A 27,632-nucleotide genomic window follows, 5' to 3' on the forward strand; every position below is an offset into this window, starting at 1 on the left:
AGGCTTTGCAGGCTATACAGTGTCTGTAGCATCCATTCAACTATGCTACTGTAGTGCCAAAGCAGCCATAGGCAATACATAAGCAAAATTGAAGTTATGGCACTGAATTTGGGATATTATATTCTCTTCACATGTCATGAAATATTACTCATATATATATATATATATATATATATATATATATATATATTCCAAACTATTTAAAAATGTGAAACCATTCTTAGCTTGCAGACCATGCAAAAAACAGGTGGCAGGCCATAGTTTGCTGACCCCTGCTGTGAAGTATAAATTCTCAGGCCAGCACTGTTTGACACAAACATCTTTGCATGTTAAGCTAGAATAAGCTTAGCCTCATCCAGTCTGTTGTACTCAGTTGACAAAAACTAGTGAGGCTCCTACTGGACAACCTATGGTCAAGCACCCTGCCAGGAGCTGTTGAGGAAGTGAAGGAGATGGGCCTGGCTAACCCATGGTGCACTATAAACTACATCCAGCATCTCTGCATTCCAGCTCTCAGAGCTGTCCCCCACCTCTTCCCCATTTCTCCCCATGGAAAAGATGGTTTCCTGGTCTGGCATTGACTGCTGTGGCCAATAATTACTATTTTCTTTCCCCGTGGCCACTCCTAGGTGGACTGAGGGGATGAGAAATAATTATGGGGTGTGGGTCCAGAGAAGGAGGCAGCAAAATATTTGTGGGCTCTCAAACAATGGTCTCCCCCTCTCTGAAGTGTTCTCCCAGGCAGGAGGCCTCTGAAACCATGATGGAGAACACATGTCCCCAGCTTAGAGAGGAGGAGCCTCCTGGCCAGCTAAGCTCCTACTGTCACACCCCATGCTCAGTTTCCAGGGAAAAGGGGAAGGTGCGGTTAGACCTGCTTTTGAGATGTCACAGTGATTGCTGTGCGTAGGACGTCTGTATTTCTGAACTGCTGCTCAGAAGTAGTTTATTTTTCCCCATTGCTTTTTGCAATTAGAAAACAGATAAAGACCAGATGGAGTGATTGCATATTACTGAAATCACTTTAATTTTAATTACTCACCCACTCTTAGAATTTTTGAGGTGTCTTATAACAAAAGATACAATCCAGAAAATGATTCAGAAGGGCTCAAATGACACATACCATGTAATGAAGAGGGTGTAGGTGTTAAAGGAAAAGACAAGAAATAGTTGGAGTTATGCCAGAGATCCAAAAATGTTCTTATCACCCTCCAGGAAGGAAGGAGGGAGAGAGGGAGGGAAAGAAAGAAAAGGAGGGAGGAAAAGACAGTCAGACAAAGAAAAGGAAGCAAGAGGGAGAGAGAAAGAAGAGGAAGGAAGGAAGGAAGGAAGGAAGGAAGGAAGGAAGGAAGGGAGGGAGGGAAAGAGGGAAAGAGAAAGAAATTGATCTTGAGAGTATGTGGTTAAGTCCTGTTTCTCAGAAGGCATTTTTACAGGGAGCTTAACGTTTAGTATTCAGGCAAAGAGCTTTCTTCACATCTGACCTGACCTAGGGTACAGGCTAGAGAATGGGGCCGGTAATGAGTGATGGGCATGCCCCTAGATAAACCTCTTGATTATCAGTTTGCCTGAGGAAGTACACAGCATTCCATTCAGGATTAAGAGAGTCCGCTGGGTCCGAAAGATGGATAGTGTGTGTCATTGACTGGAAGGAGATCCTCTTGTGTCAGCAAAGCTGACAGTTTCCTTGGGAAAGCTCTGATGATTCATTTTCTGATAGAATTGTCATTATTATGACTGTCATGCAGGAAGGCCCTGGACCAGGTTGATGGCCATAATGATTAAGACTAGAGCTAGTGGGGGAGGGTGGGATCAGGAATGTAGATCTATATGTCCTTGACTGAAGAAGAGCACAGGACTTTGCACATAGAGTGATTTTTCTGTCTTTTAAAGGCTATTATTCAACAAGCTATGTGATTGTTTAAAGACTTCACCACAGATGCAGATGGGAGAAAGGCAGAAATCCTAGTCTTGGGCCTTGTTTCTACATCCCACCAAAGTTTTCTGAACAGAAACACGATAATGTGTTGACCATTGATAGGTTTTTTCTGTATTCATCAAGAGTCAATCATTTTTCTCACCTGAAAAATAACCATGAAAACTAATGCAGCTTCTGCACAAGAACATTTGCAAAGAATCAAATGTTAAGACATGTGTTAAGAATAAATAAATATGGTGACACAGGCCCTCTCACCAGTCTGGCTGTAGTAAGTGAAAGCATGCAAAGCAAACCCACTCTCTTCTTTCCTCCCCCACCTCCTGCTTTCACTGGGATTTCCCAGACATGTCAGTAGTTTTCTTTGCAATTCTGGGCTCTCGGGTTTCACTTCAAATTAGTTATTTCACTTGCGGTTAGATATTCCTTCCTTTTCTAGTGTCTTACGGTTGTTGTCTTTGGTGAATTCTGTTCTTTTCGAATCAAGGGTTGGCAAGGACTGCTCATCTACTCAATCGTGTTTTTGTGCTTTGAAGCAGAATCCAGCTATTGCAAAACATGAACACACGCTTTTCTAGGGAAGAGCTGGCTGGAGCCTAGATCCTTGTACATTCTGTCACGTGTGAAGACCTGGCTAGATAGAGTTCTGTTCACCTCTTGGCTCTGCCCTTAGCAACCTTAACTTCAGAGATGCCACAAATGCCCAATTTCTCTCTCTAGTCCTCAGACCACAGAGCAGCATCCAGCTTCTTCTCTCGCTTGCTTCTACCCATATTTTTAAAAAAGCAATAGCATCTTTATTGGAATCTCATTTACATACCGTGATGCTCACCCATTTAAAGTGTACAGTTCGGGGGCAGCCTAGTTGGCTCAGTGGTTTAGTGCCTGCCTTTGACCCAGGGCGTGAGACCCGGGATCGAGTCCTATGTCGGGCTCCCTTCATGGAGCCTGCTTCTCCCTCTGCCTATGTCTCTGCCTCTCTCTCTCTGTGTCTCTCATGAATAAATTAATACAATCTTTAAAAAAAGTGTACAGTTCAATGACTTTTAGTGTGTTTATAGAATTGTGCAACCATTGGGACTCCTGGGTGGCTCAGCAGCTGAGCATCTGCCTTCAGCTCAGGGCGTGATCCCAGTCAGGGGATTGAGTCCCTCATTGAGCTCCCTGTGAGGAGTCTGCTTCTCCCTCTGTCTATGTCTCTGCCTCTCTCACTGTGTGTCTCACGAATAAATAAATAAAATCTTTTTAAAAATTGTGCAACCATCACCATAATCTAATTTTAGAACATTTTCCTTACCCCCAAAAAAGGAACTCCATACCCTCCCTACATTAGTTTCCTCTTGCTGCTGTAAGAAGTTACCACAAACTCCATGGCTGAAAACAATAGAAATGTATCACTGTGTAGTTCTAGAGGTCAGAAGTCCAACATGGGTCTCACTGGGCTAACATCAGAGTATCAGTGGGGCTGTGTTCCTTTGTGGAACTGCTAGAGGAGAATCTGTTTTACCTTTCCAGCATCTTCTCCAAGCCGCTGCGCTCTTGAGCCCCTTCATCTTCAAAGCCAAGAGTAGCCAGCTACGTCTTTCTCACAGTCAACCTCTATGATTCTGATGGTCTTCCTCTTCACCGTACAAGGACCCTTGTGATTACATTGCACCCACCTGAATAGTCCAGGGTAATCTCATTTTAAGGGCTACTGATTAGTGACCTTCATTCCCCCGTGCCATGTAGCATATTCACAGGGTCTGTGGATTGGGACACATGGGCATCTTTGGCAGCCATTTTTCTGTCAGCCATATTCCCCCGACTCCAGCCCCCAGCAACCATCAGTCTATTCTTTGCCTCAACACATCTACTCATATTTTTTATTCTCCTTTGTATTCCATTTCTTCCTTAAGTCTCCTGCCCAGTCTTTGCTCCACCTCCTTTCCCTTATCTGTCTCTTGGTGGCCACCATCTTTCCTCTCATTTCTCAGGAGATGATGGGTTACTGGAGACAGAAAACAGGGAGGACTGTTGGGAGGATGAGGAGATCAAGTTTTACAGGACCAAACACTGGGGTAGAAAAGAGGTGCTCAGTATTAGCAAGGGAAGAGCTGCAAGTTACAGAGAAACCTGATTAGCTGGATGGTGTAGTAAGAACAGCCCTTTCTGTCAGTTACACCATTTGGTTTGGGGACAATCTACTTTGTCTTCTCAGGTACCTCAAACTGTAAAAGACAGGGCTTGGACCCAATTAGTGATTCTCCAAGCACAGAAGCACAGTTCCTGGGCCAGTAGCATCAGCATCTCCTAGGATTTTTTACTAGAAATGCATATCCTTAAGTCCCCTCACCACGCTCCCCCCGCCCCCCCCCCACCACCAAGATCTACTTTAGAAACTCCAGGCATGGCCCTCCCCTAGTGTATGTTTTAATAAGCCCATCTGATTATTCTGATGTATGCTAAAGTTTGAGAACCACTGGACCAGATTATGTCTATATTCTCTAGTATAATAGTCTCTAAGCAACTCCTCGGTATGTAAAAGGAAATACAGTTTTTAGCAGGGAGAAGACAAGAACATGCTAAAAGGAAGTAAGGTAATTTGAAAGTTTGAGGGTTTTAAATGCATATTGGAAGGATTTCTGTTGCATTAAAATCTGTTATTATTCAATATTTTGATACACTTGAAGTCATGACCTCTGGATCCTAAACCCTATAGTCTCTGTGGGAGTATCTACTGCATGTCATGAAATGAAATGAAAGTCTGTATTTCTATTAAAAATTGCTGTCTCACACCCACAGGTCTATAACACTGGGCCAAGCACCCTTCCTGGGTCGTCTGTGAGCATCACTTTTCCTAATCGATTATCATCTGGAGGTGCAGAGATGTTTCATGTTCAGGAGATGCTGGTGAGTTCTTGTTTGTTGTCACTGTTGCTTTCAGACTTGAGCCAACCCATTCATCTTTTGTATACTACTCCGAGGGCCCAAAAAGTTTAACTTATTCTAACCTTTGGAGACATACCTAGAGAAGCCAAGAGGTCCCCAACACCTGAATTTCTGCTTTGAGATGGTTTGGTTAATGTCATGAGAAGACCTATTTGGGTATGGGGCAGGTTTGGTTATGAACATGACTTCTGGGATAGACTTTTCTGGCACTGGAAACTCTTGGAAAATTTAGGTGTATCTGATTGCATTTTTCTGAGGGGAAGATCCACAGTATATATGAAGAGTTTCAAAGGGTCACTGAGGCCTGGAACATGAAGGATTAATTCATAAAATAGAAGAGTACATTGAAATTCAAGTTTATATATGGAATATGTAATTATCCTTGGTCCTAAGTCAACTGTAGATTTTGTCTCAAGAGGAAGCTTGACAACAAGTATGTGATCATTCCTGCCCACCTCCTTGAGACATTCTTGGCTTCTAGGACATCACATTCCCTTGGTTCCTTCTTTCTCACTAGCTTTTCTCCTCATCTAACCAACATCTATAGGGCTCAGGGTCCCCCTTTTATCTGTACTAAATCTCAGAGACCTCACCCAGACTCGTGGCTTTATATTCAGTATGTACTGATGACACAGATGTTTCTCTCCAGCCCAAACCTCTCCCATGAAATCCAGACTTTGAAAGTCAACTACCTTTAGGACATCTCTACCTAGGTGCCTGAAAATCTCCATCTTATCCTAAACTGAACTCTCCGTAGTACCCCTCCAAACCTGCTTCTCCCACCTCCTTCCCCGTCTTAGCAAATGCCTACTCAGTCTTTTCAATTACTCAGGTCAAAGACCTTGGATCATCTTTGATGCCTGCCTCTCTTGCCACATCTCGTAGATCTGATCCACCAGCAGGCCTAATGTCTCCACCTTCACAACAACTCAGAATGCTGCCACTTTTTCCACCTCCCCTGCCAGCACCCCACTTCCAGGCACCATCACCTACCAGCAGTTATTTATTGCAGGAGCCCCTCGCTAGTGTCCCTGCTTCTATCCTGGCCCCCCTGCAATCTGTTCCCAGTCTAGCAGCAGAGCAAGCCTTCCAAAATGCAAGTCAGATCATGTCATTCCACAGTTCAGACCCCTCCAGTGGCTTACCTACTCCCTGAATTCTCCCGGCACCCAAGCTGGCCCCACAGTTTCTCTCCTGACACTCCCTGACCACATTTCTTCCTCCTTCACCACTCTCTCTACACCCACCACACCATCCCTTGCTGGTCCCAGAGCACAGCAGACACTCTCCCACCTCCAGAACTTGGACTCAATTTTCCCTCTATGCAGACACCCTTCCCCCAGAGAGCCACATGATGACTTCCTCACTCACCTCCTTCACCAGCGTGCTCAAATATCAGCTTCCCAGGGACACCCTCTCTACTCAGCCTCAGTCCCAGCACTCCTTGTGCCTCTTTCCTGCTCATATTTCACCCTCTCCCTCGTCACAAGCTGACATTGCATGTATTTTCATATTTGACCAGCTTCTCTCCCTCCTCCTGGCCTCCTACAGCTTAAGGACAGGGGTTTCTCTCTGCTTACTGCTGTATCTCCAGGCTCTTAATACAATGCTTGGCATGTAGCATATGCTCAGGAAATATGTGTGGGCTGAAAAAAGACTCTACAGTATAAGACGGACCTGTTTACTCTGTCTGCATGAATTCAGGAAAAGTTTCAGACCCTTAAGAGGTGCCTCAGAGTGCTTCATAGTCTCAAGTGGCTGGGCTTGAGGGTGACCCCTCCTGGGGAGGACTGGTACAGGAAGCTCTGGGGAGTTAGGACACAAGAGGAGCACCTGCAGGCACTTTGAGAGAATTATGGAATCATTGCTCTTTATATGGGCATGTGAGGGACAGCTAGCCAGACAAAGGGACAGTCTCTCCACTGATAGCTTAGAAATTGGGGCAGCAAGGCCCAGGTCATGTCACACATCTGAGCCTACAGCTGAAGAGGATACTGCCCATGGGAGGCACCATCATGTGATGGTGATAGCAGGGTGTGGCATTGCTGTCCTCTTGGGTCACATGGCCTGAAAGCCTGGACCATGTGAAATGTCGAATGTAGAGCAGCTTACCCCTCCCAGGTTGCCTGCTCAGTCACTTCCATCCCTCACCATATTTCACTTGTGCTTCGTGAAGTGCCCATGTCGATGAGCTTTGCTGAAGAAGATAAGCCCAGTGTCCTGTACCAGCTACCATGATTAGAGCTAAGCATAAGGCTACATGTGCTCTCGCCTACCCTCCTAAATATTATTAATCATACCAACCTCTCCACCTACTCCCCAGCGGCCAGGAGTGCTTTCCTCTTGAGCATGCCCTGAGAGTTGCTCAAAAAAACATCTTTAGTGTTGTACAGAGAATTTTTTTCTACACAGACAAAATTATTTATTAACCAAAATAGGAAATTTAACTCACTTGGATTCTGAGGGTATCTGAGAACCAGCTCTGCCCCCTTTCTCTGCACTAATCATCAGACCAAGGAAGAGCCACTGGAACGGACTCTGGAACACATTTATAAACAGCTGGTTTGCTTGGGAGGCATTAGCAGTGGTTTTCCTGAAGATTTCCAGAACGGCATGACTGCTAGTCTGAGTGGGACCCTCACAAGCCCAAGTGATATTGGCTGGCTTCATTCCATTGTTTGAGTTTTCAGACGCAAACCCTTTGGACTTTCAAGACTGTATTTAGAATTTTCACAAAGTCTGTAACAGAATTCTCAAAACTGGCCAAGCCTTCAGTTGGATACACCAGCCCATGCTCAGAGGCTTACAGCATTTTCACGATATGGAAAATTCAGCTCACTGGCAAATCTCATGAAGCAAGTCGTGAAGCATTGTGTTCTTAGGAACAATCGAGACTGGATTACGGTGACCATGGAAATGTAAAGCCATGCATGGTGTGATGCAGTGATGAGGCAAGAGCCCCAGGTACTTGTCTCAGAGGCCGGTAGGCAGCACACCTTCCACCTTAAAGCCACAAGGCTGAGAGCTTGGGCATCCAGCAGCTCAGCCCCAGCCTCAGCCCCTCCCTTCCTCAGCAGAGCCTAAGAATACTCACTGAGGCAGGTGTGGCTCCTAATGCTCCTGGCTCTGCACTTAGGCCTTCTGGGACTTTGGGTGGAGCAGGGCTTTCATTCGGGAGGTATGGGTGGCTTGGTGCAAGTGGGACTTACTCCTTCTGGGAGAAACCAGCCCTCGTTGCCTGTACTGCACCAGGAGATGACCCCACGGCCTGGTGACATTCCCTCCCCACCCCAACCTCAGCACCACCATTCCTCAGTCTTGGACAGCTACTGGGCAGCCAACCACTAGCTTGCCTGTTAAGCCAACTGAAGCCTGGGTGCAGATAACAGACGTTGACATCCCTCCCCACATCCTGTGGGCACCTCTGATTGTTCTCTCTCTCTCTCTCTCTCTCTCTCTCTCTCTCTCTCTATCCCTCTTTCTCTATATATATATTACCCCCCCCCCCCATAGTGCCCTTAATATCTGTTCTACTTGTGGTCGTCATCCGTATAGAATGCTAAGGGTGGGCATGCTGTCCTCAGGGGCCCTGGGCCTTCATCCCACCTATAGCCCTGACCTGTGACACAGTTTTCCAACTGATGGTTCAGAATTCATTCAGATGCCTCTGGGGCTGTAGCTGTGATCCCTGGGTAGGACAGAGTTGCCTCTAGGTTTCACCAAAGACTTGTTTTTCCCCAAGGGTTTCTTAAGGTCCAGTTGCCGGTGAGTGGAGAGTGTCTTTGCCCACCTGGGAGAGATTTTCCAGCAAGTCAGAGGAAGCATATCTACTTCATACTCCCAGCCGTGGTTCATGATCTTTCCTTATAGCAAATGTCCTCAGCCCCTCCACCTTGCTTGTGTTCTATATAGAAACAGAACTATAGTGGTGGTCTGAGGAAAGGCTTAATTGCTATCCCCTCCCACCCCTCAGGGCTGTACAGCATCCTGTGGGGACATGCTGACTTCCCACTGCACAGCAAAAGTGTGAGCAAGCCACAGTGCCTATGGAAGCCTAGATGGAACAACCGTGAAGGAAAGAGTATGAGCAAGAGGGACTTCTCTAGTCCATCTAAGATAAAATCATTGAAAATAATAAATCATTCTGGGTTTCTTCTGCAAACACTGGCAGAAAAAGCACCTGTATGTTCCAGGCTCCAATACGAGGAATAAGTCACACAGCATTCCCAGAAAGTTGGGCTTGTAGGAGAGCGACCTAGAAAATGTCATTGCAATACCATGGTGCAAACTCGGTAGTGGAGGCATGCCCAGATCCAGGGATGGTCCAAAGGTGCAAATCCCACCCTAGGAAAGGTGCAGGAAATGCAGACTCTCAGTCAGGGCTTAGAGGATGTGTAATAGTTCACCAGGAGAACATGTGAAGGAAAGAACATTCCAGACAGAGGGAAAGGTCAGTAGTTGTAAGTGTTCAGTGGAGGCAGTATCTGGTCCTCTATGCTCTGTGCCTAGCCCTTATACAGATAGACAAAGGTAACTGTTCCCTACACTTTTCCAGAATGTACTGCAGGTAGATATCTAGGCAGTGTGATAAGAAGTACTATACCACAGTCATTTCTGTGTGACAGTTAATCCTTCTGGGGTGCATCATTTCTGTGTGCTTGTGAATTGGTTCCTTCATTTCTCCTGACTGAGGAATGGGGAAGGCCAAGCCCTCTGCTACCAGAGGCCATCTGACCACACATGGATGTTGCCAACAAATGACCCTGGGCTGCTGCAGAGAACAGTGGCTTCTGTAGGCCAGGCAGCCCATGCAAGCCTTTGCTCCTTGGAGAAGGTTCCTGTTTGAAGTGAGGATATAACCTCTCATACAGCTTGATGGGAATTGGCCTGGAAAATGTAATGGCTTCACTTTGTGGTAGTCTCTCTGCACAGATGAGCCTTTTAGCAGAGCCTTGGGCACAGGCCTCAGAGAAGCCAAGTTAGCACATATGTCACAAGTTTTATAGCTCATGAAGGGGAAACCATTTGAACTCGGGTAGTGGTCCCCTACAAAGTTAAATTTTACTCCTAATGTATGAAGTTCAAGGGCAAGGATGGGAGGTTTGTCTCAGGACTCAAGCTTTACTTGTTAACACTGAAAACCTGTATATTAGCAGCTTTCTGATGCTGGAAGAGGAGGCTTTGGAGCTTGGCTCTTGTAAATATATAAGAAGGAAGAAAGTCCTAAATGACAGCTTACATAGAGTAAAGGGCTGGAACTATATTCAAGGTACAAGTTCAGATCTTTTGAAGAACTCTAGAATTAATCTAGAGACATTAAATAAATGCCATCCCATTCTTTGTTCTTCCTTCAAAACCACCTGAAAAAGCTTACCTCTCTGACCAGCTCTGTCCTTGCTTTCAGGCAGCAATCCTTAAAACTGACCTAATTTCCAGGAGGTAAAAAAGTTTGGGAATGAGGGATGATTTTCTTGGGAGACACATCAATAACTTTGTCATAGGGCACCCTAATATCAGTATGATATTAATACCACTGTCCATTAGAATGTATCTTAGTAAATGATAAACGCCCCTCCCACCCTGTCCATGCAGGCACACCAGACAGGTCTGCCCATGATCTAATTTCTGCCGAAGTGAGTCAGTTGATATGGGAACTTCACTTAATTTGTGATGAGTCTATATCCCTGTAAAGGAAAGATGTACCTGATATATCAGGAACCACACAGAAGCTTAAACCTAGAAGTGGGGGGCTGAATTACTTTCCCCTGGGATGATTTGGGGAAGCTTTTTAATGAGAGTGGTATTGTGACAATTAAATTGATCACCTTTAATCAAAAACTAAAGAATGAAGAAATTTCTACTAAATGACTAACAAAAAACAAATAGCACTTACTGCAGTCCTGAGGCTTTAATGGGCTGTATTCATGTGCTGTCAGATTAAATCCACACAGCCTTTTCAAGCGAAGGTCATTATCCCACTTTGAGGAACCAAGTCTCAAAGACTTGCCCAGCATCACACAGCTGGTAAGCAATAGAGTGGGGTATATAATTATGTCTGTCTGGCTCCAAAGCTCCTATGTTTCATACTGTATTCTATGTCATACCTCTCTCCGGAGCACTGCCCACTCCCCACTCACCGGAGACAGACTTAGTCAATAAAACAGACAGATGATGAGCAGACCACTAAAAATCACGCATTAAATGAGGAGAACCAACCCCAGGACAGTGAGGCAACTGCTATCAAAAATAGTAATACCAAAAAAAAAAAAAAAAGTAATACCAGAGAGTGTAATAATGAAGCCGACAGAAGATTTTAGAATGAACAAGATTAGTGTCTCCAGAGAGATGCAAAAGTAGTTTCCATGGAATAGAATAAGCTAGAGTTTCATAAATTTAAAATTTTGATCACTCAAACAGAAACCTCAGTATATAATCTATATAGTAGAATAGATAGAAAAGAGTGAAGCAGTGGGTTGGAAACTTGAATTGAGGGGTTTCCCAATAACATAGCACAAAAGGACCCCTCCCAAAAAAAAGCCGGTTAAACGTATCATTTCATTATTTTATAAAAATCTGGAATGGAGATCCAAATGATCACAATATAAGAATTAGCAGGCAGGAAAAATGGAAGTGAAAGCAAGTGAGGAGTCTTGTCTTCTTTGGGGAAGAGTTTCTGTACCAATTAGCCCAACACTTTGATAAAATTTTTAAATACATAAAAATTTTAATGGCTTCTTAGAAGAATAAAACAACATAGGACATCCAAACCACTAAAGAAGAATTTTATAAGAACTCATGAAGAAAATAAATAAACACACACACATTTATATATAATAAGATGGCAAGAATAAATCTAAACACATCAATAATCAAAATAGCTATGAATGAAATAAGTGCCCTAGTTAATGACAGACTGTCATATTGAATTTTTTTAAGTACAAACATAAGTTACTTATAAGAGACACACCTTTAAAAATGACCCATAAGGTATCCCAAGAAAAGGCAAACGCTAACAAAAAGATAGCAAGTATAACAATACTAATGGCAAGCAAAATAAAATTGAAACAAAAGAATCAGTAAACATGACCAAAAAAAGCATTTCAAAATTACTAAAGACACAGTCTGCTTTTAGACAAAGAAGAAATCAAAGAGAAAATGATGACCAAATTACAAATAAAGGACAGTGAAACTTGTTCATACCAGAACCAATGGGATGCAGACAAAACCCACACAGAGGAAAATATCACTACATATACATAGAAAACAGGAAAGACTGAAAAAAAAAGTGAACTAAACTGACAAATAAATTCTAGAAAAGAGACAATTAATTTGACTCTAACAAAGTAAAGTGAAGATATTGTTAAAGTGGAAGTCATGATATAGGAAAATAAAAGAACAATAACAAAAGTATTCCACATCAAGAAAACCAAAAACTGGGGGGGGGGGGGGGGGGGGAGGTTGTCCAACACAATAGACAAACCTATACCAAACTTGATCAAGAAATGAAAAAGAGTCATGATGCCAGAAAACACTAGAAATGATAGAAGAACTATACTCATGTGGAAAAGATTTTTAACTTATATTACTTCACAATTTTATTCCCATTAAAAAAACTCAAAGAAATGAATGAAGTGAAAAGTCTAAATATACCAATTACTTTAGAAAAAAATATAGAAGTAGCCAAAGATCTATACCTTTAAAAAGCACCAGCCCTGGTAGCTATATAGGCAAGTACTTCCGAGTTGTCAAGGAATGAATAATTTCTAAGTTATATGAGCTCTTTTAGAGACTAGAAAAAGATGAAAAACTCATCCTAGTAGACTAACATATTCTGGGTCAATAACTAGAAATGAAGAGTGGGCACTTAGAGCAGGAAACTGCAGACCAACTCACCTGAAAACAAATATGCAAATTCTAAATAAATGTTTGCAAATTAATTCCTGTTAGAAGAAGAATATATACTGAGTAAAGTACAATATAATCCAGGAATGCTATGTTGATTCTTTATGAAGACATTAATGGTATTCACTCTGTTAATATTAATAGAATTAAGAATGAAATAACCAGATGATTATCATGATGAGGACTTCCAAAAAGACAAAAATGAAACTTAACATACACCTATGGTATTTTTTTAAAATTCCCAGGAAAGAAGATATGGAAGAAAACTTCTTCACCTTGACAAAAGCCCTCTATAGAAACCTATAAAACCTATAATATAGAAACTGAATACTGAGATGTTAAAAGCTATCCCACCTAAGTGAGGAGCAAGACATGAGTTCCTGCTTTTTTATCTTTGGTTTAGTAGTGTAAGAGGTCTTAATGATAAAAAGAAATAAATAACCTTTATTGTAAAGAAAGAAACAGAAGTATCCCTATGGCAAACAATGTTGTTGCCCCCTAGAAAATCTGAGATAACCAACTGATTGAATGTGAGGTCTTGTGAATGCTGAAAGTAAAAGTTGGGGTACACATAAACTGCCTGACCTTGAATGCATTGTCCAAGACACACACTGGCCCATTGGCTAAGGGTGGAAGCCTTACTGGACCAACCTCTGGCCCATCGTTGGTTGATCACTAAGCTATGTTGATCCAGGACAACCCCTAGGAAACCAGGCTTAAAAATAAAACAAGTGTAAAAAACATACTGAGCAGACATCAAAAATTACATTTTGTAGGAGAAACAGACTCCACAGGAAAGTCCAAACAAGGCATGACACAAATAAGCAGAACAAAAAAAAGTAACAGCTACAACTTCCCAAATCAGGGGTAAGAATGCAGAGTTGCCACAGTATTTATCTAAAATGTTCAGTTTTAAAAATTTTTATGAAACATGGAAAGAAATAGGAACAGGGTAAACAGTGTCCAAAGGGGAGAAAAGGAATCAACTGAAGCTACCTCTGAGGAACCCAGATGTTGCATTTAGTAAGCAAGAACTTCAAAGCAACTTTTATAAATATATTTGGAGAACTAAAGGAAACCATGTTTAAAGAATTAAAGGAAAGTATGATAATAATGACTCATCAGACAGAGAATATCAATAAAAGATGGAAATTATAAAAAGAGCCAAGTAGAAATTCTGGAGTTGAAAGTAAAATACCTGAAATGAAAAATTCATTAGAAGGGCTCCAGAACAGGTTTGAACTGATAAAGAATCAGCAAACTTGAAGATAAGTCAGTGGATACTATCCAATCTGAAGAACAGAAAGGAAAAAAAAAATAATAAAAATGAGCAAAGCCTCAGAGACCTCTGAGACATCATAAAGGATACACATAAAAATAGACATAATTGGAGTTCCAGAAGGATAAGATAGAGGGAAAGAGGCAGGAAAAAATATCTATGAAAGAATTGCCCCAAACAGTGTGTACAGACTCCCGTACAAAAAAATGAAATGAAGACAATCGGCTCTTCATTTGGAAAGAATTACAGAAAACCTCTACCTCACTGGAAAAAAAAAATAGGTATAGTACAAAGTTATATATAAAAAAAGAAGTATTAGTGGAAAGTACTGAATATTTTCATAATCTTTGGATGGGAAATCTCTTCTTCCTAAGGAAGTCATAAAAATCTAGAACACTTAAAGAAAAGATTGACAGATTTAAAGAATGTTAAAATTTTGTGTAATCATAAAGCATCACCAACAAAGATATTTGGGGAAACATATTTGCAACATAGTTAACAGACAAATATGTAAATGTCATCTTCAAGCAATAAAGAAAAGGCCAAAAATTATAAAAATGGGTGAAGGGATATGAACAGGCAATTCACAAAAATTTTAATGGCAAATAAACATAAAAAATGAAAACATTAGCCTCACTGGTAATCAGAGCAATGTACACTCAAATGAAAATGAGGTCCCCACCATTAAACTGGCAAAATCCCAAAGATTGTTAATATCCATTGTTGGTTAAGATGAGGAGAATTGAGCACTCTTAAATACAGTTGGTGTAAAAGGCAATTTGACAGTAACCATCAGAATTTAATATATGAATACCAACAATTCCACTTTCAGGAATTTATCTCAAAATTCTCACAGAACTATGTATCTAGCAGAAATTTCTAACTTTTTAATAGTAGATGTTGATGTCATTATTAGCATAAATGCAAGCTTTTTCTATTTTGGTGAAATAGAAAAATAATATTCCACTAGGATTCTGAGAGGAAGCTGTGAGATTCAAGCAAAAAAAAAAGTAGTAATAATAATAATACATTTTTATTAAGCACTTGTTATAGATGAGGCACTATACCAAGTACTTTACCTGAACAAATTCATTTAATTTTCATGAGAATTTGGCAAGGAAGTAGAGGCAGGGAAATGTACCAAGGTCACAGAGTTGGTAAGTGGCTAAGATAGTGTTCACTCAGGATGCGTGGGTGGCTCAGCGGTTGAGTATCTGCCTTTGGTTCAGAGCGTGATCCCAGAGTCCCAGGATCAAGTCCCACATCGGGGTCCCTGGGAGGAGCCTGCTTCTCCCTCTGCCTGTCTCTGCCTCTCTCTGTGTCTCTCATGAGTAAATAAATAAAATCTTTAAAAAAATAAAAATTAAAAATTAAAAAAAAGATAGTGTTCACTCTTAACCAGTGGGCTGCCACTTGCAAGGCCTCACCACATCTTTTGTCCAGACATGAGCTGTCTAGCATCATTAGCATCACCTGGAAGTTAGAATTGTAGAAACATGGAATCTCAGGCTCTACCCAGACCTGCTGAATCAGAATCTGCATTTTAACAAAATCCCCAGTGATGCATTTGCATATTAATATTAATATTAATATTAATATTAATATTAATATTAAGAAGCCCTGGCCCAACGCATATTACTTAAATCACTCCAAGCTTCCTTTTTCTCATCTATAAAATAGTGATGACAATCTTTGCAAGACTGTCGTGGGGAATCTTTTATCCACATGTTCATCCATTCATTCAGCAAATGCCTTGTACCCACCATATGCCACACACTGGCTTTTGCTGCAGGGGGAAAAAAAGCAGACAAAATATAATAATTTCCAGCCCTCATGTAGCTTACATTGTGGTAGAGACAAGTAAGAAGTAAAATAGAATAGCGTGTTACATGATGGCAAGTGCCATGAGGAAAAACAAAGGAGACAAGGGAGTGAGGATGGGAAAGTTTGTAGTTTCCAAGAGTAGTCAGGGCAGGTCTGGCTGAGACCTGCATTCAGGGTGGGGGATCCATGCTGTCACGGGAGGTTGTCCAGTGATCTTTTTGCGTGAAGGCCTTGGCATGTCTCTGTTTCCTGAGAATTTTCTCTTCTTGCTCCTAGCCCTGCTTGGGTTCTCTCCTGTGAAATCCCAGTTCCCATGCTGCCCTGTGCAGTGTCCAGACTGGACATCCAGGAGCCTCTGTGTGTGTGTGCTCATTAGGACTCATCGTGGGGGAGCTTTCTGCCACAAAGGGAATCACTTATTCGCTGGAAACAGCAGTTGACAGTAACCCTGGCTTTTAAAGCTGGCTGGTGGTTAAGGCACACTTTGCAGGAGAGGAGCCCTGGATCTCATGACTTAATTATGCTTGGAGGGTGATTGCAACAAGAAGTCTCTCCCACGGCAAGCTTGCAGGAGGTCAGAACTTAATTTGTATACAAGCCAGGTCTGGCACTTTAAAACACCCTAGCGAATAACCCAGAATTGAACAACTTGCTTCTTTTTTCAGTGTCCATTACTCTCCTCCATAGTGAACACATGTTTCTTTTATTCCCCCTCCTTCTTCCTCAACTTTTATGTAGAAATCCGAGGGCTTATACCAAACCAGCACTCATCATGGGAGGGAGGTTCCTGTGAACAAGAATTCATGGCTTAGAAAGCCTCCCTGGGGGAAGCCCAGGTGACTCAGTGGTTTAAGCGCCTGCCTTCGGCCCAGGGCATGATCCTGGAGTCCTGAGATCGAGTCCCTCGTCAGGCTCCCTCCGTGGAGCCTGCTTCTCCCTCTGCCTGTGTCTCTGCCTCTCTCTCTCTCTCTTTCTCTCTCTCTCTCATGAATAAATTAAAAAAAAAAACATTAAAAAAGAAGCCTCCCTGGGACACAGTGTCTGTAGGTAATATTCCTTCTTTTCCTTGAGGACCTGCTTTGCCATTCAAGGACTTACTGCCTTCTACACATATTAACTTATCTGTGTAACTCTGAGAGACACCCTTGGGGTTCTCTGTAAAAAGAATAGCAAAAAGATTTTTTTTGAGAGAGAGAGTGGGGGGAGAAAGGGCAAGGAGAGAGAGAGAGAATCTTAAGCAAACTCCATGCTCAGCATGAAGCTCAGTCTCACAACCCTGAGATCATGACCTGAGCTGAAATCAAGAGTCAGACACTTAACTGAGTGAGCCATCCAGGTGCCCCAGCAAGGAGATCTTAATGGTCAAAACCATGTGGCCTAAAACCCACCATGACCCCCCCCCCCCATCTACCTTTCCAGGCCATTTCCTCCAATTTCCTCTGCCTCTGACCTTGTCTTCCAGCCACTCTGAACCATGAAGATGAAGGCTTCATGACCCACCCTATGAAGGCTGCTGACCCACCCACTATGCATTTCCCTGGGCTTCCTGACCTCCTGATTTCTTCCTTACCCCTGGCTATGGAAAGCCCACTCATTCCTCAAGACTTAATTCTCACACATCCTCTCTTCTATCAGGCCCTCTCAGATACCTTCCTGGGTAGTCCTACCTCAGGGCTTTGCACCTGCCTCTGCTGTGAACACCCTTCCCCAGATCTTCTGGGGAGTTCCTTCTCATACTATGGCTCTGAGCCCAAAGTTCGCCATTTCACTGAGATCTTCCCTGACCACCTTAGCTACTGTTGCAAACCCCCATCACCTTTATCCCATCTTCCTGTGTTATTTTTTCATAGCATTTGCCACTGTCTGAAATTACTATTTTTCATTGCCTTCTTCCACAAGATTGAAAACACCATGAAAGCAAAGTCATGGCCACCTTGTTTCCTGTGTATCCCCAACATCTGGTGCCCCAACCACAGTCTGTGCTCAGATAAATGAAAGAATTGGTCACACCCACTCTGTTGATTCTAATCAACGCAAGTATGTATTTCTGCCTTACCGGAGGGTGTGCGTCCTTCGACAACTGCACACCCTGCGGCACATCTAATGAGCATCTCACATGTCTTGGGAATTCAGGAAATGTTCATGGAGTTGAAATCCCACGTGTAGATGTTTTGGCAATTTCCCTTAACTCACAGCAGAAGTGATTTAATTTCAATGTGGGAATAAGTAAAAAGGTAAAACTTTGAAATCAGGAGCTGAGTCACATACCAGAAATGAAGGCTTCTAAAAGCAGACTTGAACTCTGCAAATTTTGGTCAGAGACATGGTGAAAACATTCTCCTTCTCACAACACACACACACACACACACACGCACACACACACACACACACACAGTCAGGTACTCAGATCTCTGCAGTGGCCTCCAACCTTTTTTTTTTTTCTTTTTCTTCCCTCTGCATATGTCTGAATATGAGCCGAATAGTCAAGTTCCTGAAATGAGTCAGGATTAGGTTGGCTTCCTTTTTTTTTTTTCTCAACAGAAGCCAAACACTTAAAAGTGGGGAGATGGCTGATTGAATTTTGGAGACAGAGTTACGTTCCTGAGCTCTTGGATCAATTTTAGTTTTGGCTAGAGGGAGAAAGTGTGTGTGTTTTTGCACAGCTTACATTCAACACACTCTCTGGAAGGTGGGGACAAGGCTCAGCCTGGGCTGTCCGTGCTCAGTGTGGTCCAGAGGCTGCCCTCTAACCCGTGGACGGAGTGAATGGATCCAGCCAGCAGTGACATCTCCCTGCTGATCGAGGACGCCAGCTCATCAAGGAGCCCGGGGTCCTGGTGCTCCGGGGCCGCTGTGACATCTGGAAGCATTAACTCTCCATCACCGGTGTGTGGGCCAGTTGGAATGCCTGTGCTGCGTGCGGGGTTGTTCTGGTCCCCTTGAAAGTCAACGATTATGCAGTTTACTTCCCTCCTTCCTTAAAAGCGACATGACACAGAGCCCTGTCGTTGCTGGGCAAGGGGTTGTTACTGAAGTTGCTAACAGGAAATCTCGTTGAGGATAAACAGAGCTCATCGGTAACACGTGGTTCTCGTGTCACCGGCCCAGGACTAATTGTGGATGCTTCCAAAACCCCAAAACAGGAAAACTCCTCTCTGACATCCACACCACATTTCTTCTGACTGGAAGGAACTTTCTCGACATTGTTAGACACTGAGAAGTGATTCTCTCCCCAGCTGTCCAGGAACCAGCTTCACTCACACATCTCCTTAATGATCCAAACTGGGGAGTGGCAGCATATTTTATTTAGGCCTCTCATGAAGTCTTGAAACTTTGGATTTAAGGTTTCTCTTTTTACTGCTCTGATTGTATCTACTCTCAGAAAGTTGTGTGCAAGGTTAGGACAGATGGCTACACAGACGGCAATCAGAAAATTGTTCTTCACTCTTTTTTTTAAGATTGTATTTATTTATTTTTAGATTTCATTTATTTGAGAGACAGAGAGCATGAGCTGGGGGGAGAGGCAAGGGGAGAGGGAGAAGCAGGGCTGGATTCCAGGAACCCCAGATCATGACCTGAGCCAAAAAGGTAGACACTTAACTGACTGAGCCATCCAGGTGCCCTAAGATTTTACTTATTTATTTACTTCTTTATTTGAGAGAGAGTTCTCCTGCAAGCAGGAGGAGGGCAGAGGGAGAGGAGACCCTGATGTGGGGCTCAGTCCCATGACCCTGATCATGACCTGAGCAAAAACCAAGAGTCGGACAGATGCTCAGCAGGCTGAGCCAATCAGACACCTCTTTGCTTTTTGATAAAGGGATAATTATAAAGTGATAGGTCTAATAAATGCTGCAATAACTCAGTGAATCAGTAGGTGTGTTACTTTATCCTTTCATGTAAACTAGAGATGAACTTTGTTCTTTACCATAAGCTGGGTCTAAGCTGGACCCAGAATCTAGATAAACTGAATCAGTTCCCAGGGCTGTGTTGTGTCCAACGTGAGGGCTACTGACTCATTTATTACCCAAATCAACAGACTGTTCTCTCTCCAAAATGCTTCATTATCTGTGGAAGGAAAACATTTTTGGCATGCATGTCAAGCGCTCAGATAATGTATTTATGTCTCACTTTTTCACTAAAGAGAATCTGACCGCATCTGGAAATTCTTTTGTGTCACTGCTTCTCTGAAAGTACTTCCCATCTGTATCCCTTTAACTCCAGGAAAAGGCCATCCCCATGCTTGAGAAATGGGCCTCATCAGGAAGACTAGTCTTGCTGTGATTAAATGTAAATGAATTCTGTTTTACAGGGCAGCACTGGTGGCAGCCTGCACTTTTGACTTCTCAGCCCATGGGCTGGCCACACCCAGAGGAAAAGGGTGTGGGGAGAGCGGGGAGGGAACACCATTGTTTTCGCCAAACCCTGGAGCTGCTGAAAGGGAAAAACCATTGGCTTTTATCATAAGAAGTGAAATATTTTATAAAATAGTGGCAGACTCATACAGAGGTCAAAACCGGATGATGGACTACGCTCTCCCTTCACTCTGGAAGACTGATTCTGAGGCTTTGCCCTTTTATTTCCTGTTTCAGTTTTGGTCTCAGTAACACCCTGACCTTTCACTGCAGTGGTGACCTTAAGGGATTGGGGAGACGGTAAGAAGAAGCAAGCATTTTATTTAGAGGATCATTTTCAATTTGAAAGAGAGGAGACATCTCAAGTGAAATTTATGATCTTTTCAGGCTTTTTTTAAAGTGACTATCTTTGCCCATCTGGAAATTCAGTGACATCAGGTCTTTTTTTTTTTTTAAGATTTTATTTATTTATTCATGAGAGACGGGGCAGGAGCTGTGTGCAGAGGCATAGGCAGAGGGAGAAGCAGGCTCTCTGTGGAGAGCCTGATGCGGAACTCGATCCCAGGACCCTGGGATCATGCCTTGAGCCTAAGGCAGATGCTCAACCACTGATCCAACCAGGCATCCTGACATCAGGTCCTTCTTAAACTCCTTGCTCCTCTTGCTCCATCCCCATCTCTGCCCATTTGGAGGTGGGTTATTGTTTACAGACTGCTGCTCTGCTCTTATTTACCTTTTTCAGTTCAGAAACAGCATGTTCTTGATTTGAGGATCAAGGTGAGGAGGGACTAGCCAAAGCCGGAGCCTCCTGTTAATTTACTTCATATTGTTGTGATCATCCGAGTGTTTTGCCTTTTGTTTGTCTGTATGAATGTGTTGGACTCTCTAGCTACACACAGACATAAATATCAGAAAATCAGAATTTGAACTGATACACAAGGGCCCTTTGCACAAAGCAAAAGAATCCATGCTCCAGGAAGGTCTCCCAGAGGATGCCTTTGAGAAATCCTTCCTTTACACAAAATGATGCATGCATACAAAAATTGTGTTTTCAACCTTTCAAATATATTAGTAACCTAAAGCGAGGCTTATCTGTGAGGAGGAAGTACCCAGGGTGTTATTGGTTTCTCTGCCCTTTTGTTAAGATTGTTCTTGCAGTTGAAAAATTAGAGTAAATAAATGGAGCCTTTGAGCAGCCCCCCTTCTGCATTATTCTGCATCTTTATTATTATTACAAAGACTCAAAATGAATGGTAATACATGAAAAATATTTGTTTTAGGATTTATTGGTAAAATATTATCCTCTTTTCCCATTCTTTGGTCAATACTAAGAAACACTCAATAGTGAATCAAAGCAACATGATTTAAGAAGTCATAAGCTAAGGAGCTCTCTAAGACTGGAAAAGACTATTATCACAGTTTATATTTTGCTGAATGGAAAATACATAGTTTTTATTTATCTTTCTGTCAGTAAACATCTTAGGTCAGCCTAATTAACCAGTTGGTATCATTGCTCAATCATTATATAAGTATTGTTTTTACTTAAAACCTTGAAATCCTAAAATTAATATCGCCAAAGCCACTGTGGTAAATGTTGAGCCTCCTGTAGCCGAAGGGGGCCTATTATCTTCTGATACTTGTTTCCAAGATTAGGCAGTAGATAATTGAATTAGTCAAGTAGGCATTCAAAACATTCTCTGGGTTTTCAAACTCAAGGGGCGTGTGAATCTGGAGGAGCAGGTGGTAAGTCAGAGGACAGGTCATGTTTACCCAGTTGCCATCAGCTGTGATGGGTGTAATACGATATGAAAAAGTGGCCCGAGGATGTAACAGAGAACACAGAGCCAGTGATTAACAGATAAATGTGAGTTAACATGAAACACATGTTATTCAAAAATGAACCTGTACCCTCTTTAATCCAAGTCAATTCAACAGAGTTTTTAAATCAAACTTCCCCTAAAACCCACATTGGTCAAGACTTCAAGCATCATTTGAGTTTTGTTCCCATGCCAATTTAATCCCCCACACTTCTCTTGTATTGGCCGTGTACTGTGTTCAGGGAAGTCCACTTTGTACATCAAGCCAGGGGCATTTTGGTGAGCTTTCTCATTCCTGGATGGGATGGTCAAGGAATGGGCTGATGCTGGTAGAAACGAGACATTTATGTGTTAGCCTATTAAACACAAACCAGTAATACCACATGCCCAGGATGAAAAGTGGTTCCTTCATTTTAAGACATATTCATCGCCATCTGGGTAAGTGCTTCCCCCCATCCCAATCTAAGATTTGCTTGCAAGATTCTCCTTTGTGTCCAAGACCCACCTCTCCTGCCTCCTTTCTCACCACTACTACCCAACATTCATCTAGTACCTAAGCCATGTTGAACTCTTAGGCTCCCTCTAGATCAAGTCTACTGTTGGAACCTCTGTGCTTTCACAGATGCTATTCCTCCCTGCCTGGAATTACCTCCCCCTTATCACTTTTGCTCTCTGGAAGTCCTCTTTATCTTCCAAGATCCATGTGAAGCGCCACCTCCTCTGAGTCCAGAGTGCAGATCATGACAGGCTGACTGCTGGCGGAGGGAGAAATTTGTAGATAAGAGTCATGGTGGCAGCAGGACTGCTGCTCTGAGGGCTGTGAGCAGATGGACAGTGAGATGAAGATCCAAATGTGTGGGGAACAGAGGCTGTGCAGCCTGTGCCCAAGGATGATGAAACAGGAAGGGACAGCTGGGGACAGCTTCAGAGGTGGTGTTCCTTCCACAGTTGAACCATCTAGGTACTTGGCTGGCTACTTACCCTCTCTGGGCCTCAGTCTTCTCATCTGTAAAACAGGGATAAAAATTAAGGAGACCAGATGTCCCAGTTTGCCTGGCCATCCCTAATAGAGGTCTCTATCTTACTAGTCTATCTGGTTGACTCCCCCACTTTATTCTAAAAAATGTCCTGGTTTTGGGGATCCCTGGGTAGCTCAGCAGTATAGTGCCTGCCTTCAGCCCGGGGCGTGATCCTGAAGTCCCGGGATCCAGTCCCACATCGGGCTCCCGGCATGGAGCCTGCTTCTCCATCTGCCTGTGTCTGTACCTTTCTCTCTCTAACTCTCATGAATAAATAAATAAAATCTTTTTAAAAAAAATGTCCTGGTTTGGACAATAAATGATATGGTCACCCTACTGATCGCAGTATTCTCTGTGTGGGTATTATATAGATTCAGTGCATGACTCTTAGAATAGTACCAATGTTAGCCAGTATTATTCCCGTTTATCTGAACTCAGCACAGGGATGGGGCCTTAAGCAGTTGGAATTGATTTCCAGGATGATATGCTTGGGGAATGAGACTCAGAAGACAGATCAAAGGACTTCTCTGTCTCTCAAGTCTTCAGGCCCAGGGACAAAGACTTCATTAGGGCTACTCTGTTCTGGGCCTCCAGTGGGGGAGATCTGTGTCCTTTCTCTAATTCTAGGTCACCAAACAACTCTGAGGACTTTATGCAGGCCTCTATCACTCGGCCATAACATGGAAATACTTTGTTTCCCCAGCCCCTTGATCGGACCACCACAGCCTGGAAAGTCTAAAGACTTTACTAAAGTAAAAGCTCTAGATGCTGGCTTCTGACCATGAACCCTCCTGACCGAGACTGACCCGGACCCTGCCACCAAGTGATGTCCACATTCTCCTTGGGCTCCTCACAGTTTCCCAAATCACCACCATCTCTTGGTTTTGACTTACATAATGTTTTCTTTGGGGTCGGGATGAGGGGAGCAGGGGAGACCAAAAGCCAGCAGAAAACCCTCAATAGCTGCCTTGGCAGAATCCAGCCTTGACTCTGTGTCCTGCATCGTCGTGTCCTTTGTGTTGTGTTTTTGGTGAAGTCCTTTTATTCACATTCCAATAGACATGGACCTCGTCCAGCTCCCAGAGGTCCTAGAAGATAAGCAGCCATGTCATGGGAAGCATGTGGACTTGGATAGTCTGGAAAATTGATGAGAAGTGAGTGGGCAGAGATGAGCAGGGGGTAGTGGCCACAGAGACCCTGGCCAGCCATGGAAATGAGCACTGTGGTGTTTGGATTGTCTGCAACATGAAAAGAAAACAGTACTTCCCCTTGATTTTAAGCAAAGAACGTGGTTAGAACCAAGCTAGTGGGGGGATCAGCAGTTGCTTGTCTGCATAATGTGAGAGGGGATGGCCCCGTGCTTTTACAAAATGCACAGATAGTCCTCAAAGTATGGAATTAGCAGGTGAGGACAACTTTAGTAACTACCTAGGCCACCATCCTAATTTTACATGAGGAGCTGAGGCCCTGAAGACCCGAACTGGCATGGCTCGCAGGAAGCAGAGCTAGGGCTGACACCCGGGACTGTCAAGTGTTCATCAAGACCATCTGTCCCATAGGAATCCTTCACTGGGTGCTTTCTGCTGCCAGCAACCAGTTGCATGACCTTGGATGAGGTCTGGAACTCCGGGCCTCTGGTTCCTTATCTGTCAGCTGAGGCCAAGGAACTGTGTGACCTGCAGGCTGCCTCCCAGAAACCACATTCCAGGATACTCTGTTCCCCTTCCAACCCAAGGCAGCCTGGCCCCCCAGCTAGCAGGCACTTTTATCTCCCACACTCTGGCCAGGAGTTGTTTTTTGGACCACAGTGGCAGAAATGGGTCAGGATGGAGGATTCTTGGCGTTCTAGGCTGCTAGGCTAGTGCTTCCTTCCCTTTGACCTAGGTAGGAACAGGAAGGTCTGGTTTTCCTCCACTTTTGCTGATCCATGACTCCCACCCCAACCCCATCCTCAGCCTCTATACCTGAGAGGCAGGGAGGTGGTCATAAGCACCAGCTCTGGAGCTGGATGGCCTGCTAACAGGGGTCCTCAGGCAGTCACCTGGCCTCCCCTTGCCTCTCAGTTTCTCCATCTGTAGAATGGGGCTAGCAATAGTACTCCCCTCCTGAGGCAAGGACTGCAGGAGCTAGTATGTGTAAAGCACTCAGAACCTGCACATAGTAAGGGCTGCACAAGTGTTAGGTGTTACTGCGACTGTCGCATACATATCTATCCAACATAGAAAAATCCTTCCCTTCTATGACCCGGCCAGGATCTGAGTTGCTCAATTCTAGCTGAGGGAGCGCCTGCAGCAGGATTAGCTGGTGGGAATCAGACCCATGTAGCACGAAGCAACCTTCATTCTGCCTTTGAAAGAGGAACCCCCTAAACCTCCCAGAAAAATGCCCCCCCCCCCCCCCATTGAAGTGATTCCCGTGTAACCACAGTCGGGAGCACAACTGGCTGAGATTTTCATTCACCACAGACTCAGTCTCCATTTCCCTTCTCCAGATTCCACTGGAGCAGATCAGATGTCACATGGGATAACATCACATGGTTGTCAGCACCCCATTCACTAGCCCCCGAAACTCCAGGGGAAAGGAGAGGGAAGCTCTAAGCTCTGCTCTGCCCCACCTGGCATGCCCTGAGCCTTCGGCAGCTGCTCACCCCCTCCTCACCCTGCCATTCTCAGCTTTCTGCCCATCTATGGGGGGAGGGGGTCTTCACAGTGCCAGGCTCCCCACACCCGAAGCTAGTGAAACTGGCTGAGCTGAGACTCGATCCTACACTTTCTCTCCCAGCCTAGAGACTCTGAAGCACCAATCTGCAGAGCCAGGAGAAACTCTGCCCCCATCCCTGATTTTAATTAAGGACGAATGCATCCTGCAAGACTCAGAGATTCTGTTTCTCTAAACCCAGACCAATGTGTTTGTGTGGTCAGGCCCAGTCATCTCAACAGAGGAATGTGCCCCCACCCCCACCCTCTGCCCGGGCTGCAGAAGGACCATTTCCCAGTGGCCTCTCAGCAAATGTCCACCCCGAAGACAGGGAAAGTGGAGGATGCTTCAGAGCAAAAAGTGATTGGAATTAAGAACATGGGCACAATGTGTTAAAATTCTCAAATGCTCGATGAATGAAATGTTTGCCATCCACGGTGTGCCCTGTTTGCCTAAATGGAGGGTAACCCTCAAATAACACAATCCCCCACTTCCCTAATGAGGCACATTTAACACTTTTTTTGCCGGCATAGTAGGAATGAGAAGTGTGGTTGCCTTGGAGGTAGGAGATGGGAATGAACTAGGAGACCAGAGGGAACTTTGTGGAGTGAGTGACAGATTCTATACCTTCACTGGGGTGGTGGTGATGTGAGTGATTTCATTTGTCAAATTTCATCAGACCCTTAGGATCTGTGCATGTTTGTGAATGTAAATTCTACCTCAATAAAAGAAGTTAGAAACATGAATTAAATAATCTCTACTTATAATATTTAACCTAACCATGCAGTTGCATACCTAAAATTATGTAAGAATAATATACTAATTTATATTACTCTTCCCATTCTCACATCTCCTGAAATGATTTTGTACAGATGTATATCTTTTGAGATCAGTGTATATCACAATGAAGCCACTTTTTAGTCCACAGTTTTCCAGAGCATATCATCTTGAATTTGTCTAATTAATTTGAAATGTAGTACATTTTGAATCCAGGCTTCTTGCTGAAATTTTATTGCAAAGCACAAATGCTCATTTGTGTAACATTGCAGCAGTTTTTCTCATTTTTCTTGTGATTATTCATAATCCTCACTACTTGTTTTGCTTTCCAAAATGAGCTTTAAAATACTTAGCACGGTTTGACACACTTGCACCCCAGGAATAATCCCTAAGTTTATGTTAAATCTCATTTCTGCCTTCCCATTAATTCCCTCTCATGACCTCTAAAAGCAGCCAAAACCAGTATTGATTTGAGAGTATTTCAGACTGACATGTCTTCCCAGATTTTATGATTCCAATAAAGTAATTGAGACAGTCCCAAATTATGAGATATTCTTAAAGAATAATAAATCCTAAACTATGAGAGATTGGTAAAGGCTACACTCTCTTTTCTAATAATCAGTTTGAGGAAATAGATTTTCATCTTATTTGTTTTTAGGCATATATAGTAGATCCTGCCATATGTGTTTAGACCAAAGATAAAATTGAGATTAATGCAGCACATTTGGGAGTCTTATTTTATAGTTCATCATGAAAAGACTAGCACTGTTGGCCTAAGTTAGAAGTTTATGTAAAAATTTTAAGTTTTGCTCCCTACCATGAGTGGGAAGCTGAAACATTCTTATATAAATTCAAACACACTATGTTTTCCTCAAGGGTATTAAAAATAATAATCAACTGTTTGATTTAAACAGACAGTTCTGGTTAGAAATGGGGTTATAAACACAATCCTAAATTATAAATTACTAATTATGACTCTTACCACTTGACCTTAAGTTCTATCTGGTCCTTGGCCACAACCAGTGTGGTGTGATGATCTAGGTAAAGAAGTCTTGAGGTTTTATCAACATTTCCTCAGTATAGGCATCAAAAATAGTG

At 43.2% G+C, this 27,632-nt stretch overlaps 1 protein-coding gene across 3 annotated transcripts in view; it reads left to right on the forward strand.

Moving 5' to 3' along the window:
* Positions 1-27,632, forward strand: part of ITGA9 (integrin subunit alpha 9) — a 344,722-nt gene that overhangs the window by 277,073 nt on the left and 40,017 nt on the right. For 2 of the 3 annotated variants that reach the window (XM_072726452.1, XM_072726451.1), the window contains exon 23: positions 4,721-4,828. In XM_072726452.1, coding sequence (XP_072582553.1) covers positions 4,721-4,828 — 108 coding nt within the window. Of the gene's footprint in view, positions 1-4,720; positions 4,829-13,014; positions 13,166-27,632 lie in introns of those variants that run through there. The other variant, XM_072726453.1, reaches the window with a different exon arrangement.

Source organism: Vulpes vulpes, chromosome 11, assembly GCF_048418805.1.
Source record: "Vulpes vulpes isolate BD-2025 chromosome 11, VulVul3, whole genome shotgun sequence".
Lineage (NCBI taxonomy): Eukaryota > Metazoa > Chordata > Mammalia > Carnivora > Canidae > Vulpes > Vulpes vulpes.